Below are 20,541 nucleotides of genomic sequence, written 5' to 3' on the forward strand. Positions count from 1 at the left end.
TTATTAACGAAAAACACGGACCAATCAGAGCGCGACCTAGACGCGAGTTAGCACAGTCGGCCAATAGACACGCGCTCTGATTGGTCCGTGTTTTTCGTTAATAAATCCTAAACAAAGCCGTGGATAACATTTTTGAAAAGGAAAATGTTGCTTCAAATGATCTCAGGAACCTCCCATTTCCGGCTGTTGAAGGAATTTTGGGACACCCTGTATACAGTTCTAATCCGATATAAGATGATGGCTTGGAATCAGCTCTCGCCGTATTTCGGATCACGGTACCCATTCGGCTTGACTTTGTTCTCGAATGGATCGTGAGTGAACACGATGAATGTGCGAGCAGGGAGCAAAAATAACAGTTATTATAAAATTTTCTACGATAAAAATCATTAATAAAAAGTAAATTATTATTGAAATTTAAGATAATGTACACAAAATATAAAGAAAAAAATTCGAAGCACAATTTGATGAAAAAATATCGATTTTTATACTTTTTGATTACAAATAACAGTTATATTAGTGTCCAAAAAATCGGATCCTCGATAACTGTTTTCGATGAAGAAAAACTGTTTCGGTTGCTCGAAGCAGTTATCGATGAGATAAATTTATTTCGATCGCTTACAACAGTTACCGATGATCGAATTTATTTTTTCAATAATTGTAAAAGAAAAAATCTGGAACCGGTCATTTTGACCGGTGGTGGTAGGTTTAGTGTTAAAAATATTGAATTTGTATATACAGGGTGTGTTAATTTTAACTCGAACACCTGAATTATTTTCGCTACTATTAAAAGTAAGAAAAAATAACTAAATAGGATGTACATGGTTTTAAGGCGTCTCGAGCGACTAATAAAATAAGGTGATATAACCCTTTTCGTTTTATTACTTTTGTATTCTTCAAACTGAAACTGATTTTTTCGCGTTCAAGGTCATTTCAAGATCATGGTCTGTAGGTTGTTGAACTCATCTTGACGCCGACTACCACATATGCAAAACAAAATACGGTGACCTTGAAAAAACCGTTAAAATGATCTTCAAAGGATTTTTTTTATTACCATCCGACACACCCCTTAAAATCATGTACATCCTATTTAGTTATTTTTTTCTTACATTTAATAGTAGCAGAAATAATTTAAGTGTTCGAGTTAAGATTAACACCCTGTATATATATATTGTTCTTACTATTCTTTTTTTTTAATAAAGTAAGTTGCGAGGGAATAAATACAGATTTCATGTTATCAACGTATACATTAAAATTCAACTTTTCCTAAATTACAATTGCGAAGTAAGTAAAAACGAATAAAGTAAATATGAACGAGTAATAAAATAAAATCTAAGCACGACACAGAGCCGGAACGCGTCATATGACCGGACCTGGCTGAAGCGTGGGGATGCTCACCGCCGGAAAATGGGAGAATAGCGCCGTAGAAGGGGAAAGGGACAAGTCTTAATTTCGTGAAACTGGTTTGAAGTCATTGGAGACGCTATAAATTTCCCCGGTATCAGGTACCGCGGAAAATTAAAAATTTCAATTCTTCTTTGAACGAACAAGAGTCTTCGCGATCACGATTTTCAAGCACGCGACATACATATTTATCCGCGGGTATCTTAAAGCGATCTCGGTATCCGACGGCGTTGTCATCGATATCAAGGAAGGAGCGGCGCATCAAGAATCAGACGCACGTACGGAGGATAAAGTTAGGGGTATAAGTGGCGGTACCACGTGTGGGGGTTATGCGAAATCTTTTCTCGGAGTCAGCGGAGCCGCGACGCACACTGGTCGATAAGTACGAAAAAACTGAGACAGGAATAAAAAAGAATTATTTTAGGAAGTGAATATTGCTGTATAATTTGATTTGGTAATATCTGACACGCGTGTACGAAAAGTTTTTCCGATTGAATTTCATTTATAAGAAAGTTCAAATGATTGAAAATTGTTTCAACTTTAATAAAACACTGTTCAACACCAAAGTCCAACAATTACTGTTGTGTGATTCTTATTGAGCTTTTTGCGCTGATTCCGAATCTGTCCTTAATTTTTCCTCTAGACAGTTGTTGAGAAACATGATATTGAAAACAGAAACATATTTTTCAACTTTAAACAAATATTGTGATGTTATTACAGAAGACATTGAATTGTTCTTTGCAGCAAAAGATTCTGTAGACTTTCCCGAATACAGTGATATCCAATAGTAATACATTATGAATATTTAAACATGTTTTGAAACATCAATATTAAACATTGATATTAAACATGATTATGAATATGAATATTAGACATTAATATTAAACATGTTTATGAATATGAATATTAAACATTAATATTAAACATGCTTATGAATATGAATATTAAACATTAATATTAAACATGATTATGAATATGAATATTAAACATTAATATTAAACATGTTTATGAACATGAATATTAAACATTAATATGAAACGTTAATATTAGACATGTTTATGAACGTTAATATTAAACATGTTTTGAAACATCAATATTAAACATTAATATTAAACATGATTATGAATATGAATATTAGACATTAATATTAAACATGTTTATGAATATGAATATTAAACATTAATATTAAATATGTTTATGAATATGAATATTAAACATTAATATTAAACATGTTTATGAATATGAATATTAAACATTAATATTAAACATGTTTATGAACATGAATATTAAACATTAATATGAAACGTTAATATTAGACATGTTTATGAACGTTAATATTAAACATGTTTATGAATATGAATATTAAACATTAATATTAAACATGATTATGAATATGAATATTAAACATTAATATTAAACATGTTTATGAACATGAATATTAAACATTAATATGAAACGTTAATATTAGACATGTTTATGAACGTTAATATTAAACATGTTTATGAACATGAATATTAAACATTAATATGAAACGTTAATATTAGACATGTTTAAATATTCATAATGTATTAATACTGGATATCACTGTATTCGGGAAAGCCCACAGAATCTTTTGCTGCAAAGGACAATTTTATAATAACTTCTATAATAACATCACAATATTTGTTTAAAGTTGAAAAATGTTTTTTTTCAAAATCATGTTTCTCAAAAACGGTGTGTCAAAGTCAGAAGCAAAAGAATTCGAATCAGCGCAAAAAAACTCTATAAGAATCACCCAACAGTAATTGTTGAACGTGAAAAAAGTTTGATTTTGTTGGACAGTGATAATCATACCTCTCTGCTGCCGATCACCGGTCAGAAGGACCTGTGCCAGATTTTTATTTTTCAACTATGCATTGAATTTCATTGGAAAATCCCGTCATGATCGATGTCGATGTCATTACTTGACAAGAATGGTACATCTATCTAGGAAGATCAACAGGTATATTAAATTATAATAACACGCGAATAAATGAAATTTTCAAGTGACACTGATTTTTCTCCCACTTTTTTTCCAAGCGCCGTTTCTGCTCCAATTCCACCTACGAAATTATACGGCCGCGATCGTTTGCTCTCGAGCTAACGCTGTGTCCACAATTACGAAGGGAAAGGGTGTGGACGGAGGTGGTGGATGTCGTGCCGGGGGTATCTTTTCGCCGAGGAATTAGAGTCGGAAGACCAGGGGCCAGGGGTGGTAGATTTCGTTCCCCGTGAAGCAGAAACAAGGACGGAATGGAAAGAAGACGAAGAAAACGGGTCTCGTGGTGGGAGAGGGTGGAGGGTGGGGTGCTAAAAAAGAAGGGGATGCGGCCCGGAGAGTAGGATGGTCGGAGAAAGAGCAGTCCTTTGAGTTAGCAAGCTGATCCTCCGGCTCATCCTATAACAAAACAAAGGGATCAAAGTGGTGGATGCGACGATAGGAGGCTTTTACACCCACCCCCAACTCTGAACCACCCCCAACTCTAGTGCCTCGGTCCGCCAGCAGCCCGACTATACCTCGTTTGTCTTGTAGTTTGTTCGGAATTTTAACGGCAAACACAGTCCCGACGCTATAACAAACACCAGCCCTGGTCCGGCACGAGGGAACTTCCACTTTTTCTTCGTTACACTCGCCTATACTGTTCCTGCTTTTTAATGGTGATTCTCGTTACTCACGAATTTGATCTATCGTTGAGCCGGGAATCCCAAACCGACGCGACCCGACGCACGCTTTGATCCTTCACATATCGGGGACCGTTTCTACCTCTGTTCATCAATCGTTCGACACGCGAACTCGAATTTGTGACAAGTCCCGAGGAATCCAATTTGTTTAACAAGAGAAACGCCGGAAAGCGGAGATTCGAATTTCAACAATTTACAGTTCCAAGTAATTCGGAGCGGTTTAAATCGAGGAACAGCCATCTTTCTTTTGTTTAAATAATTCTGTATGAATTTACATTTACAAACTGGAATGTTATTTCAAAGCAGCAATGGAGTTTTTTTTTATGAATGTCTGCATCTTGGAAAAATTATGGAAGCGAAGAAACTATAAAAGTCGATAGAAAATTGTAGCATTTTTAAAACAGCGATACAAGTCAAGACACTGGATGGACTAACGTAAATTCAATTTTACAGTTTTTTATATTAAACATTTTGTTAACTTTATCGCCTTGCAGGACCTCCGTTGCTGTTTATTCAGACAAATATTATAATTAGAACTTCATTGTCTGTAATAATTTCACAGAGGAGGGAAGAAAATAAAATTTTGTTTCACTTTAAAAGAAACTACATTCATATTTAGTAGATTTTGTTTGAAATGTTTCCCAAATAATATACTTTCTAATACATGATAAGCAGAAAGATCAATTTATTTGGAATTTTGACTTTTCATTTTGGATGTGTCATGATTATACTGCGGATTTTACGCATTTATAAGAAAAATGAATAGATAAATTCCCAAACTGTGAAGACACTAGAAGAATTCAAGATTACTCTTACACTGTTTTCTACTCGTTAAAATGATCAAAAGACAAAATTCAAATGTGTCTAGTTTTAATGTCTCGCAGTGAGCTTACAAAATTTTTATTTTGCATAAAGATCGGCAGTCTAGTCAAGATTTTTGACATTTTTCCCTGCTAGAAGATTAGTAGACTGCGGATTTTATGCATTTATGACAAACATGGGTAGGTGTAATCTATAACCGCAAAAACATTAGACGAACTTAATGTGTGATACTGTTATATTATTTTCAATCTACTAAACAATTTAAGAAAGATATTGCTCCCTCTGTCCCATAATAATAGCAGCAAGTGTATATTTGAACGGGAATTATTGGCGAATGCAGTTATGCTGTAGCGCAAAATTGCGAAGCCTTCAACTATTACATTATAACTCAATATTATATTATATTCAATCATTATAAATTCAATATTATATTATATACAATCATTATAAATTCAATAATATATTACAACTGTTTTTCTAATTTCATCCGCTAATCGAAATCAATTGTTTTATTTCAGTCGAATATCGACCCATTGTAAAAGTAAGATGAAGAAAAAACGAGTTATGATGGAAGCAATGAAGAACGATGGCTCGAATAATTTTAATACCTACAAGTTTAAAAGGCAGTAACGAAGTTATTGTAAAATTCAGAAACTATCAGAACACTCAAAATAAAAATTAGAAGTAATATTTTTAATTTACTGTTTAATGTAATCTAGTTTTTTGTAATAAATATTGCGTTATACAGGGTGTCTCAAAATTAGGTCCGGAGCCGAAAATGGGAGGTTCCTGAGATCATTTCAAGCGACATTTTCCTTTGAAAAAATGTCGGCCGCGGCTTCGTTAACGAGTTATTAACGAAAAACACGGACCAATCAGAGCGCGAGCTAGACGCGTGCAGCCCGGCGCGCCGGCAGCCGAGTGTCGGTGGCACGCCGCGATGTCGTAACGAACAAAAGTTTCTCGATGATGTGATTCCTCGCCAATTTCGATAAGCTTTGGATATGTTGTCAATACCATGATTCTGAACAACATTTCCCTTTACAGTTTCTGTCGATCGGCTTTAGTTTACGACATTATTGTAAAAATTTGTAATTGTAAATCGATCGATGTACTATTTCCTATCCGATTTCGATAATCTTTGGATATGTTGTCAATACCATAATTCTGAACAACATTTCCCTTTACAGTTTCTGTCGATCGGCTTTAGTTTACGATATTATTGTAAAAATTTGTAATTGTAAATCAATCGATGTACTATTTCCTGTCCGATTTCGATAAGCTTTGGATATGTTGTCAATACCATGATTCTGAACAACATTTCCCTTTACAGTTTCTGCCGATCGGCTTTAGTTTACGATATTATTGTAAAAATTTGTAATTGTAAATCAATCGATGTATTATTTCCTGTCCGATTTCGATAAGCTTTGGATATGTTGTCAAGACCATGATTCTGAACAACATTTCCCTTGACGGTTTTTGTCGATCGGCTTTAGTTTACGATATTATTGTAAAAATTTGTAATTGTAAATCGATCGATGTACATACTATCTCCTCGCCGATGTCGATGAGCTTCATTTCAAAGGAAAAAGATATTTAAAACATCGAATTTATAACATATTTCAAAGTCATCGAAATCGGTGAGGACCCACATCATCGGCAACTTTACCCGAACGATAGAAGAAGCACAAACTTATTGAATTAAAAACTCACTTATTCAGCCGTAAATCCATTTGACTACCACATACAACCACCACACTTTTACATAATCTTCGAATCGGTGTTTTCGAGAATCATATGATTCTCGAAAAATCAATATCTCCTTGGGAACGATTTCATTTGTTTTAAACGACGCCTTCATCGAATACATTGTACGCTGGGAGAGCACAGTTTCGCGCGGCATCGCAAAGAGCATCGAACTCTTTCCGCGTCGGAGTAAGTAATTTCGTTCGATATCGATACGAGTTATAAAAGTGTGCTACGAGTTCAACAATTATGTAAAAGTGTGGTGGTTGTATGTGGTAGTCAAATGGATTTACGGCTGAATAAGTGAGTTTTTGATTCAATAAGTTTGTGCTTCTTCTATCGTTCGGGTAAAGTTGTCGATGATGTGGGTTCTCACCGATTTCGATGACTTTGAAATATGTTATAAATTCGATGTTTTAAATATCTTTTTCCTTTGAAATGAAGCTCATCGACATCGGCGAGGAGATAGTATGTACATCGATCGATTTACAATTACAAATTTTTACAATAATATCGTAAACTAAAGCCGATCGACAAAAACCGTCAAGGGAAATGTTGTTCAGAATCATGGTCTTGACAACATACCCAAAGCTTATCGAAATCGGACAGGAAATAGTACATCAATTGATTTACAATTACAAATTTTTATAATAATATCGTAAACTAAAGCCGATCGGCAGAAACTGTAAAGGGAAATGTTGTTCAGAATCATGGTATTGACAACATATCCAAAAATTATCGAAATCGGATAGGAAATAATACATCGATCGATTTACAATTACAAATTTTTTACAATAATATCGTAAACTAAAGCTGATCGACAGAAACTGTAAAGGGAAATGTTGTTCAGAATTATGGTATTGACAACATATCCAAAGATTATCGAAATCGGATAGGAAATAGTACATCGATCGATTTACAATTACAAATTTTTACAATAATGTCGTAAACTAAAGCCGATCGACAGAAACTGTAAAAGGAAATGTTGTTCAGAATCATGGTATTGACAACATATCCAAAGCTTATCGAAATTGGCGAGGATTCACATCATCGAGAAACTTTTGTTCGTTACGACATCGCGGCGTGCCACCGACACTCGGCTGCCGGCGCGCCGGGCTGCACGCGTCTAGCTCGCGCTCTGATTGGTCCGTGTTTTTCGTTAATAACTCGTTAACGAAGCCGCGGACGACATTTTTTCAAAGGAAAATGTCGCTTGAAATGATCTCAGGAACCTCCCATTTTCGGCTCCGGACCTAATTTTGAGACACCCTGTATATTTATTTTCTTTTGCTACTATTATTATGGAGCAAATTCAATCCATCAACTGGCACTATTATTATGGGACAGAGGGAGTACATTTTTATTTCAGGTCAGTTTGTTGCTACTCAGGTAGAAAGTTTTTATTTTGCATGAAGATCCGCAGTCTAATGATTAGCAGAGAGAGACCACAATGCGTCGAAATAGATCAAACGGACGAGCTAAAATCATTAAAAATCAATTTCCGACTGGACCTCGGTCAATGGATTCCCTCTTCACACTGGCGTGTTCAATTTAAGCGCGTGTCCCCAACAATCGGAAGGAATTGCCGCACCGTTTAAAACCCGACCCGACGTTATCCGTGGATAAGTAATCCGACCGGGAGATTCGAACAGGACGTGGTAGCGCTGTAATCGATAATTCCTACGGAGGATGGTTGGTTTATAGGTACTCTCGAGCCATCTAAATTGCGTAGAGATTAGGTGCTCGGAAACCCGTATCCAGGATCGTCGGTTAAGGGTGTAAACGGAAACTGGGAGGACAGGGGATGGATAGAGAGAAACTGAAGAAGGGAGCAGGGTCGAGCGAGATGGCGACGAAGGGACGAAGGGACGCAGGGGTTCGAGAGTTTCGTAGAGATCGGGGGGAGGGTCGACCATCCTACCCGTTGGTTATAATGGCAAGATGGAAGGACTGGGGGCCATCGTAGGAAATTTGCAAATTTTCACGACAGGGCACGGATAATTTCCGGTTGGCTCGGTGGCTTCCGCTCTTGACAAATGACTGTGGTTTCCGGTTATCGGCTGCGACGACGACCCCCTTCGCATTCCGAATTAGTAGGAATGTCTGGCCCGCTATCGCTCCCCGGAGAACGGATAGACAATACTCTTTCGGATGCAGCACGCGCAATCGGTTGTTGCTTTTTTGCGACGATTCAAAGCGAATCGCTGTTCAATCCGGAGTCAATGACCTCGCTTTGATACCAACGAGATTAGCATTGTATTTACATTTGTTGGAATTCAGAAGTGTGGAAATTGTTCTGGAATCTTCGTAGGTAGAGATCAAGTTGAATTAAAGGAACTGCGAATAACTAATTGCACGTGTATTTCACTTACGCGTACGTCAATACCTGTCATTTTAAGTAGGACGCTGTTTCACACGTATTTAGTTACGCGTTAATACTTCCTCATGAATATCAATGTTTTAAAAATTACACGAATGGAGCATAACTGATTCAACACACTTTAAATCAGAATAACTTTTTTATGAATGGACCAAACGACGTCAATTGCTCTGTGCGGCCAGAAGAATTAGTTTAGTAAATGACGTCGAAAAAATATTTCGAAAAAATGCATTTGGTCGGAATTGCGAAGAAAAATAGTAAAAATTGATTTTCACTACCTTTTTAGCTTAATAACGAAAATTCAAAAGATGTGTCTGGGGTCAATTGGTATAAATTATATACGCTCTGAAAATTTCATTGAAATTAGTTCATTGGTTTGCAAATTATAAACGATCAAAAGTGGTAAAAATTGCAATTCTTCAAGATTTTCGGCCTTTTTATCACTTTTGATCGTTTATAATTCGTAAACCAATGAACTAATTTCAATGAAATTTTCAGAGCGTATATAATTTATACCAGTTGACAAAACACATTTCTTAAATTTTCGTTATAGGGCCAGCTAAAAAAGTCGTACAAATCAAGTTTTACTATTTTTCTTCGCAATTCCGACCAAACGCATTTTATCAAAATATTTCTTAGACGTCATTTACTAAACTAATTCTTCTAGCCTCACATAGCAATTGAAGTCGTTTGGTCCATTCATAAAAAAGTTATTCCGATTTAAAATGTGTTGAATCAATTATGTTCCTTACTGTATATGTTGTACATATGTAATGTAGGGATCTCTATTCAGAAGTATCTACGTAACTGCTGCTAATTTATATTTTGTTCAGTCAGTCACAGTTTATTAAATTTTGCCTGTCCCCTTTACGAAACACGCAGAACATTTAATAGTAGAAAATGGAAAGAAGGAAACTGTCCGAACTCGAAAAAATCTTCGTTACAATGGGTATACAATATACAACTTTATCACTAGAATTACATGACAACGTGTGACAATTTAGCATCGTAACTCCAGGAAAGCTTATTTCTTGTTTAAGAAAACGACATTGTAAATTGAACCGATATCCGCAATAAAGAAATATGTTTGTAAAAGTAAAGTAAATTCACGTGAAATTGTAATATGAAGATAAAAATAAAAATATGAAAGAAAAGAAACTGCTATGTGAATAAGCCCATCACATTGGCCGCTGTTGCAAGCTGGCATAAGAATATATTATCTCTTCTCTTGCCCTAGTTAAAAAATGCAATCTTGGTAAGATTAATAGTTTAATGTAATTAAAAAAGAAATAGCTCCTCTATTTATCTTTCTATGTTAAGTTCTACTGTTTATTAAAACACGAAAACGCACTAATAGGGATAGGCTCGCTAATAGGGACCCTGCATCGTTCGGCGGCAGGAATGAAAGGGTTAAAACGAGGCCGCGGCAAGCGACGATTGGACTATCGATCTACTCACAGCGCACGTTGAGAAAATAACCGATGCTGGTGAATATGCCGAGCATGTGCCTGGTGTAACATTTGTACCAGCCGCTCTCGGCGCGGCTGATTTTTGTGAAGTTCAGCCATCCGTCGTCGCTCTGCTCGACGGGCGGTCCATTGTCTGAAACACAAACGTGGAGGCTGGGTATACGCGAATTAACTCGCTGGAAACATCGCGCGGTGAAACGTCGTCGTCCGAGCGAGCCGCGAGCCGCTCTCTCCTCTCTCGGTCTCTTCTCCGCGTGTGTCGCCGCGTGTTCCCGTGGGTTCCCGCGGGAAACCCGCGGGTTCGCGCAGCTAGCTGGCTACCGATTAAGCGGCTGGAATTACGCGGTCGACACTGGCGCGACGCCAGAACGACGCGGCCACGGAGAAAGAGGACACGAGGCTTGCTCCCGTTATTGTCCTTTGAAAAATTCCGCTACGCGCAAAATTACGCGCCGTCGACTCAGAATAAATACCAGCCTGTCAGCTTGTTATAATAATGTATTATCTCGGCGCGTTCCACCGTCTTCCGCGACTGAAACGGTTCGTACGATCGAATTGTTTCGTCTGTGAAACGCATCTGGGAGTTCCTAGCGCAGGATATTACTGTTTTTGATCACATTAATACATGGCTCTTCCAATTAGTCGATTGTAACTTTATCTTCAAATTAAATCTTGCACTCAGCACATTCGAGATTCATTTGACGGTATGATATCGCTCTGATCACAAATGGTTCGTTCTATTGGTGTAGTCACAAAAGCATATGTTGCCATTTCTCAGTAAAGAATGAAGTTCTACATCGATTAACGCTGTCTGTAAATAAACGATGTCTTTCTGATCCAAAAAACAATGTTAACACAAATCTGCAGAATTTTGATTCACTAGTACATATACTAGGATATTCTAGAATATACATGAATATACGTGAATATAACAGAATATACATATACTATAATATACTAGAATATACCAGAACGAAGAGGCTCACTATGATTCTCAGCAAGCCATTTATTACTACTGTGAGATGTAGTGTAATTGTAGAAATTGTTTTGGAGGGTACATAGAATGCATTGTGGTTCGTTGGTGAATAACCAACATCAACATATTCGCGGAGAAAAGCTTACGTATTAATTCGTACATCTAATACTATTCTGCACAGCATGTCGCACAAGCTTAGTTTTGTAATTTCAAAGTGGACCACATGCCATGACAATATACCATACATCGAATTGTACTAGTACTTTTTGTACTAGTACTCCGCATGATAAATAGAAATTGAAGAGGAAAGTACTATACATGTGTCATATTTACAACTTTTTATGGCGTCAATCAAATGCAAAATATCGATAATATACAGTTAGGAGCATAACTGATCACACGCACATTAAATTAGAATAACTTTCTTATGAGTGGACCAAACGACTTCAATTTCTCTGTAAGGCTAGAAGAATTAGTTTAGTAAAAAATGCATTTGGTCGGAATTGTGAAAAACAATAGTAAAAATTGATTTTTACAACTTTTTCAGCTGGGCCAATAACGTAAATTTAAAAGATATGTTTGGTCAACCCGTATAAATTATATACGCTCTGAAAATTTCATTGACATTGGTTTATTGGTTTACGAGTTATATACGATCAAAAGTGGTAAAAATTGCAATTTTTCATGATTTTCGGACCTTTTACCACTTTTTATCATTCACAACTCGTAAACCAATTAACCAATTTCAATGAAATTTTCGAAACGTATATAGTTTATACGAGTTAACCGAACACATCTTTTAAATTTTCGTTACAGGCCCAGCTAAAAAAGTTGTAAAAATCAATTTTTACTATTGTTTTTCACAATTCCGACCAAATGCATTTTTTCAATATATTCGTTAGACGTCCTTTACTAAACTAATTCTTCTAGCCTTACAGAGAAATTGAAATCGTTTGGTCCATTAATAAAAAAGTTATTCTAATTTAAAGTGTGTGTGATCAGTTATGCTCCTAAGTTTACAATTTAAAGTTCCGATACAGTTCAAAGGTTAAATTCGAGGACTAATCGTTGACTTAACCAACTCCGCAAGTCTCTATAAACATTTCAGAAGATGCATTAACGGGATCGATTTATTTACTTGAGTTTTTTCCACCTAGAACGCTTATTTGAACGTTATCCTGCGATATCGAAGATGTGTTTCATAAAGGAGGTAGTCAGTATCGGTAAATAATGTAATTTACGAAACAGTCGTAGCTGTGGCAAAAGCATTGCAATAAATCTTAGGGTTAACGACGTCCCGGTAATCCGAGCTAGAGATCGTATCGATTTTATTCCGTTTAATCAAATTAGCGCACGCGATCCGTCTATCTACTCTGTGAAACTTCCTGCTCCTCTCTTTCTCTGTTTCTCTAGCGAGCGAAGGAAGAGCCGAAGAAACAAATAAAACCGGAAGGAAAAAAGCCGGCGCGGCGGGAAAAGGGATACTTGGTCGAGTTATCCGAATAGAAAAGAGAGAGCAAAAAGTTTCTATCCCCGAAGGAGAGAAAGGGATGAGAAGGAACGATCGCGTTTCATCAAAGTCGTCCGCGAAACTTTCATTCGGTTGTAAGCTTTTTTCGTGATCGCTGTTTTTTTAGCTTATCTCCCGATGTGTGTGTGTGTGTGTGTGTGTGACGGAAAGCAGGCTTCAGTGGAACTGTCAGATCGACTAATTCGAAAGTACGCGCAGTGCGCTATTCTAGCAATCTAGCTTTGCCTCGTTCGAAAGTCAAAGATCTCTCTAACGCACAGAAGTTTTTAATAGCGATTCGTATAACTATTACTTGTTCACTCTGCGGTTGAAAAATCTAGAATTATTTCGCCGTTCAAAATTTATTCATCCCAAGTGTTCAGCTAATAATCTTAAAGTTTTACCAATATCAAAATTGTATATCGGAAAATGATGTTTCTTAAACAAAATGAAAATGAACTTCAACACCACTAGAAATAAAATAAATTTAAAGCTGTGGTCAACAACATTAAATTGTAAAGAAATATTCATTAGGATGGTTCTGTTCTATGGACTAGACCAGTAAATATGTATATTCATGTTCTTATAAATTGGCGAGGAAATCAAATAGTTAAGTCAAACGTGTAAAGTTATTATGAAGAAAATCTATGTACCTAGCGAACTTTCATCATCAATTTCTGAGGGAACAGTTGCTCGGTTAAAAGTTCCTGCGAGGGTTCCTTTAAAACTTTTCACGGCGAAGGCCAGTTTTGTAGAAAGTTTTTTTTAAACACATTTTCGCCAGTCGGAGAGTCCGCGAAAGTCACAAAAGAAAATTTATTTGTATTATGCGCAAACTATGTGTTAAACAGAACAATGTTTATGAAAGACACAGTACAGTCCGAAAGACACTGTTCCGGTGAATCAGTTTAATAAATCCTCTTTGAGGATGATCCAGACCTAGCCCCCGATGCGATTTGACGAGGAGCAAGATTTAGCTGTCAGATTTAGTAGCTTGAAGTTTAGTACGTTCTCGAATGTGGAGCAACGTTGACAGGGCCGGCGCTGGGGCGGGAAGAAAGCGAGCCGACGAGGAAAATGAAGCTGAACAAGGCGGATGAAACGTTCGCTGCCGTGTATATTCCCTGTCGACGGAATTTTCGAGCGAAACTTTTATTCGTCCCCGCATAACGGTCTCTGGGGGATGACGGGATAGGGTGGCCGGGGTTGCTCGTCTAAAGAGTGAACTAGCCGAGGGTTGCGGCGCTGCCAAAACACGGCCGATTGTGTTAACGATATCTATAGCCGTGGAGACCAACAAGATGCCTCGCTATTTTCTATGAAATAGGAGAGCGGCTCGTGACTTGGCCCGAAAAACACGACATTTTCGAGTTAGCTCATGCAGGATTTCGGTTATTTGGCCGGGAAACAAACGCGGACCCGGCTGAAACCGAATCTAGAGAACACTAATTGTAAGAAGACACACGCTCCACAGCAAGATGAGTTGCGTGCGACATCCCCGGATGAAACAGCGCGGAACAATTGCGCTCCGAGGTTTCTAATTTTCGGTGCGGTTGAATGTGTCAGGGGAATCGCGGCATCGAGGTGTTTTCCTCGACGACTTTGCTGGATTTAGGTCATCTTTAATAGCTACGGTCTCACGAACATTTATCTAGAATGCCAGGCGCCAGTCATAGTTAAGTCACGAATTAATTCAGTGTCTTGAAGATCCCACACTTCACCAAAAATGCAGGGTACTACTAGTCAGGGTGTCTCATTTAACTCTACCACCCGTTATAACTTCATTATTTATACAGATACACCGAAATGTTTGGTACAATTGTTCGATACAAAAGGTAGGTCACTCCATTTAAAAAGACATTGTTGTTCGTAAGAAAAATATGACCTTGAGATGACCTTCGCCCACGTGGACTTATTTCCCCCTCCAAGTGCGGACCTTTACGCATTTATGAAGAAAATGATTGAGTAAAATATATGAGACAGAAGCTTAGAACAATTTAAAAGTATCGTAATTAAAAAAATTTTGCTGTTATCAATTTTTATTTTATCCCTGTTTGCCACAATCAATACAGAACATTTTTATTTTGCACAAAGACATAAGTCTGTGTGGGGCTAGAGGCCATCTTAAAGTCATATTTTCCTAACAATATGTATTTCCTAGCAATATCTTTTTAAATGGAGTGGCCTACCTTTTCTATCGTATACATTGTGCCAAACATTTATGTGTATTTGTATAAATAACAGAGTTGTTAGTTGTAGTTGAGTTAAAGTAATACAATGAATAAAATCAAATTGTCTTAATACTTTTTTATTAAGAATTTACCATTCAAAATCGAACAAAAACAATAAATCATTCCATTTGAAAAGACGAAAGTGACTGTCGCATAACCTTGAAACACTTTCGCGTATTGTTTAAAATATCGAGGATATTTCAGGTGGACAGAATTCGTTGGTCACGCTGTATACATATATATAACCCTTTCTACTCGAAACTATTTTAACACGAAACCTGAACATTTCTTCGGACCTAGAATATTTCCATCCTGTATGATTTTTTTTTCATTTTGTGCATATCAAACTGATGCAATTTACTCATGGAATACACAAGTGTTTAGTAATTTATTTGATATAAAATAATTTAATAACGTAACAAATAGTGGTGCATCAGTGCCACTCGAGTGGTAAGTGAAAATTGAAATTGCAATTGCAACGTGCTAGTAAATTAAAATTCTATAAATCTTAATGTGTGCTGTCTGTCGCCCGGAAGGGTTGATTGAAAAATTAACTTGAAATTTTCTATCGGCAGTACAAGCACAGATAGGAACCCTCGTGTTAAATGGCGCCCTAATCCTGTGGCATCCCCCTGCTCGGCCCACGAACGATCAGGCGACGACGATAACACGCGACGAATGAATTTATCCAGCCAATTCGTTCCTCGTCGCATTACGAGCGACGAGAGATTGTTCAGGAAATTGGCCGGCAAATCTTGCTCGCGGTAGAAAAACCTTTCTGGGTTCCCGGTTAATGAGGAACGGCAACATTCGATAAATCGTGTTCGAGATGAAGGGAGCGCGTTCTGGCAGGTGCGCGCCAGTTATCCTATTAAATATTCAATTATTTCTGGCTTCCACTCCTGACGTCGAGGATCCGGGACGATTGCGGCGCGTCGGGTTCCAAGGCGGAGTGAGGGAGCTTAATCCCTATTCATAGACTGAATCCAGTGATTTCGAATAAATTCTTTCGGCGTTCCGCGAAATCTGCTGCAATTAAAATACTTTAATATCCTTTGAAGCACGTACTCGCTCCAGGCGATGCTTCCTTCCGACCACATCTCCTATCCAACTCGGCTAACCTTGCCGCGTTTTTCGTCCCGGAGTTCCAACCCCCCCACCCTTCCCATTCCTCCGGCCGACTCCGATTCAGCCCGTCGCTCCCTATGCCCCCTTCAACCGATCCCAATTTCTTTTTGGAACTGGTGCTCTTATTAAACGTCCCAATCCGGATGCCTCGAGGTATCGGGGGAGCACGTTCGTTTTCCTTCAAAGCGCCCTTTATCACCGGCGAACTCGCAGATATTTTGACCATTCTTCTTCCAGCAATATATCATACGTCCCGGGTAACTGCAGTTTTTCCCTCCTGGAGAGCGTGTAATGTTACTGCTAGTTCGAGAATCATGTCGATAGTTCGCGAACGGCCTCTTTCGCTTCTTTTTTTTTCTTCTGCAGCCCGTGCGGATATAAATGAGGATGAAGGCCGAGGAATGGGCTTTGATGATAAGCTTGAAAGAGGAGGAACCCATTTATTTGCATTCCGCCGACAGTGGTGGGTGAAAAGTATCTCAGAAAATATTTGAATCGACTCGTAATTGATTTTCTTTCACAAAAATGAAATGTATTTTGATATTCGATTGTTACGTCATTGCAAAGTACTTTATGTTCAGTATATAAATCGGTTGAGCTTGACATTTCAGGCAAAATGGGTAGAATCATATTTTGTAAAATGTAGTATTGGTTTATGGTATACAAAATTTGTATATATTGTGTACATACAAAATTATGTGCTCTATTTTGGATGTATTTAGTGGCGTGCAAAAGTTTTAGGCCACTTGCAATCAGTGTTGGGCAATAAATAAATTTATTTAAATAACATGTTATTCGTTATTTGGATATTCAAATAAAAAGCAAAAACAATTATTTATTATTTGAGCAAGTCTAAATGAATTATTTAAAATAATAAAGTTAATTGTTATTTACAAATACAATTTCGATTATTATTTGTATTGACAAATAATAATGCCGGACGGGCCCGACCACTGGCGGTATACCCGGTAAGGTTGCTATAGCAGACAAAAAACGCGCACGTGCTCATTGTATATACAAAATACAAGAAATAAGAGAAGACCAAAAACTATTCATTTGATTTCCACCTCAATCCAAATAATAAATAATCTTTTATTTGCAAATAAGAATTAATAAATAGATCACTTTTGGAATTATTTGGATTACTTTTATTTATATGAAAAGTTTAGTTATTATTTGCAATTAAAATTACACGTCTATTTATTATTTAATTATTTATTATTTAAAACAAAATTCGCCCAACACTGCTTACATTACGCTAGAAACTTACATCTTTACAAAGTGTCCCTTGAATATCTCGCTTTTTTTCGATAGGGAAAAATGTCAAAGGAAAAACGATTTTATGAGCATTAAATTAATTATTTTAATGTTTAATCTATTTCGGGCACGTTTTCCCGTTATCCGATCGAGCTCAAACTTCGCATAGATTTTTTTTCATTATTTGGAACAATTCTCTCTCTCTGGAGGGTGCCGTAAAAGAAATTTTGACAAGAGTAAATAATAGCCACCCTAGTGAAGACATTCTTAAATACTTTTTTGAGTCTTGCAAGCACGAGTTCATCGAACAGATGAAAAATCGTCTATAGACCGCTGTCATTCATAGACGAGTCCGATCAATATGTAATGATCGCTATAAAGTGCGTCGGCCGGAGCCGAGGATATTTTAAATGAAAGGAAGGATAAATTTATCACGGGCCCGTCGAACGATTTATCACGACGATACATTCGAGCTACGGACGTTCCGGAGAACGTACGAGGGCGTCAGCTGCGGGAAACCGCTCTAGGGGAAGTAGACCCCCATCCGATCATTGTTCATACGAAGCTAGCATATAATGCGACGCCGCCCGGAGTCAAATATATATCTATTATATGCAGAGTGCGATCCCATTTCAGTTTTTCCCGTGATCCAACGACGAATTCCGTCAACGGACCCTACGTGTTCATGTACCCAGGAGAGGAAAAAGTGACAACAACGTCTGTTCCTCGTAATGTTGAGTAAAGAGAATGCTTTTATCTTGTTCACCACCGGTCGAACGCTTTAAATCATACCGTGAATTCATAGAAATACTTCTAACATATAAATCATAGAGGTCAGTGATTTTCGATTACGAACAAAAATTGTAGAAATATTTTTGAAAGAGAGCAAAGTTTTTAAAACTGGGTCATACGAGTGGGATTTTTTTTTTTTTAAATAGATGAAAAGGTATGATAGTACAGGTTGCTTTTTACAACGTTTTTGCGAGCATGTATCAAAAATTTTTAAAACACGTTTTGAACTTGTCAATCCTTTACATTCTAAAAATTTCATCGAAATTGGTTAACGTACCTACCTACGAGCTACAAATCGTTAATGGTGAAAATTACAGATCGTTACGGTGAAATTTTCCGTTGTCTTTTTCTAATCTATTTTTTTTTATGTGCAAATCAAGATTTCTGATTTATATATTTTCGTTCGAACCACAGCGTCATTCACACTGACGCCAAGTTACTTCCTCATCTTTTGTTTTTGGTCGGCGGAGGACTCGTAGCAATAGTCAACACACTTTTCTTAAAACATACTCCATAAAAATATAGATAACTCGTGCAATTTTGATTGATTTATACATCAAAAATTAATTCAGAAAGAAACTAGACATTCTTACAAGAAGTAACATTCGAAATCAGAATATCGTCTCGAGTGTAGTTTCGAAAATACAGGATCGCTCAAATTCATTAATTTTTTGCTATCGACACAAACGTCATTTATGAAAACGATAGTTTTTTTTTAAAAAAAACCGAGTCTAGTTAACAAGATTAAATAATCGTTGGATAATTTATTTATTATAATTTATTCGTTGGACAATCGCACTATTTCTTATGCGCAATTACGAAACGATCTGCTAACGATATCCTCTTCGAATGATATTTGTACAGTGTTAAGAATTTTTCCGTTTAGCGTTTTTATCGACAATAATCCTCTGGACCGGATGTACAGTAATAACAGGTCGTTCATCATATTTCTTATCACTCTCACCTAGCTGATCATGCTGGAAAGTGACGGGTGCAGCTGCTCTCAGCATTTCGTGTAACTCAATAACGAAACTAACGAGGCTTGTACGATTAACTCGGAGTTCGATAAATTTCATCGCTTTCACTCCGGGAAATGGAATTCTCCCGAAGAGAATGCGCGCTACCTTCAATTTTGATTATCGAACGCGACGTGAACTTTCTCCCTCTATTACCAGCACTTCCGACAGCGTTCCGCCGAAGAAAGATCGAATTACGGTCGGATCATCTTCGCTCTCGTCTAGCTCGATATAAATGATTCAATCATTCAAATTATCGAGCACGGAGAGAGATATTGTTCATTGTATGCGATTAAAAAGCTACGGGGAACTCTTCTACAAACACTTAAAGTTTTTCTTAAAGAAATGAAACAGTACAATACTTTGTTTTTTTCTTTAATTTGCGTTAGTTATAAAATTAACAATATTAGAAACCAAAATAAAGTGAAATGTAATTAACATTTCCGTAAAAATTAACTGATATTAATATTGTACTTCCGTTTTTTATAATTCGTTTTTATTAAATTCAAATAAAAAATTTCATTCTAAATTTTATTCCGTTTATTTTATTAATTTTATCGAATCGAGAAATCAATATTTTTACATTTATTTTAAATTAGTATGAAACGTATGGTCTGTATTACAAAGAAATCACTAAAATTGCTAGCATTGTAACTTCGTATTACGTAACATGTTTGAATATGTATGTTATGATATGTCTAAAATATACTGTACATGTAGGTACACGTACGTCTAGCTGCATTATACGTCATAGAAGAAGAGAGACATTGTTCTCATACATCCTAGTGCAGATTTAACATTTCATGTCCGTTTAACATGACTCTACTATCGTCCATTTCGGTACTATAAAACGATAATGAATTACCACTCCATTTATTTCGCATTTTTCTGAGCATGTTACATGTCTACGCGTTTCATTATGAAAATCTGCAAACCATGTTACGCAAGGATTGTTCTAAAGAGCACTTATTAGAAATGCTTAAAATAGCACAAAAATAAATTACAGTATAAAAGCTATTACTGTGTTTATTGCAAATATTTCTCCTTTTGAATCGGGCTGTCTTAAAAGATTATAACGCAATTTAATTACATTTTTGTGCTTTATTTCCCTTG

General features: G+C 36.8%; 1 protein-coding gene across 2 annotated transcripts in view; it reads right to left on the bottom strand.

Annotated features, from left to right (window-relative positions):
- Tei (irregular chiasm C-roughest protein teiresias) overlaps nt 1-20,541 on the bottom strand; it is a 679,348-nt gene that overhangs the window by 144,949 nt on the left and 513,858 nt on the right. For both annotated transcript variants that reach the window (XR_013010891.1, XM_076442334.1), the window contains exon 8: nt 10,508-10,651. Coding sequence is in view for 1 of the 2 variants with exons in the window: in XM_076442334.1 (XP_076298449.1) it covers nt 10,508-10,651 (144 nt within the window). In the remaining variant the exon portion in view is untranslated. The remainder of the gene's footprint in view (nt 1-10,507; nt 10,652-20,541) is intronic.

The sequence above is a fragment of the Lasioglossum baleicum genome, chromosome 18, assembly GCF_051020765.1.
Source record: "Lasioglossum baleicum chromosome 18, iyLasBale1, whole genome shotgun sequence".
NCBI lineage: Eukaryota > Metazoa > Arthropoda > Insecta > Hymenoptera > Halictidae > Lasioglossum > Lasioglossum baleicum.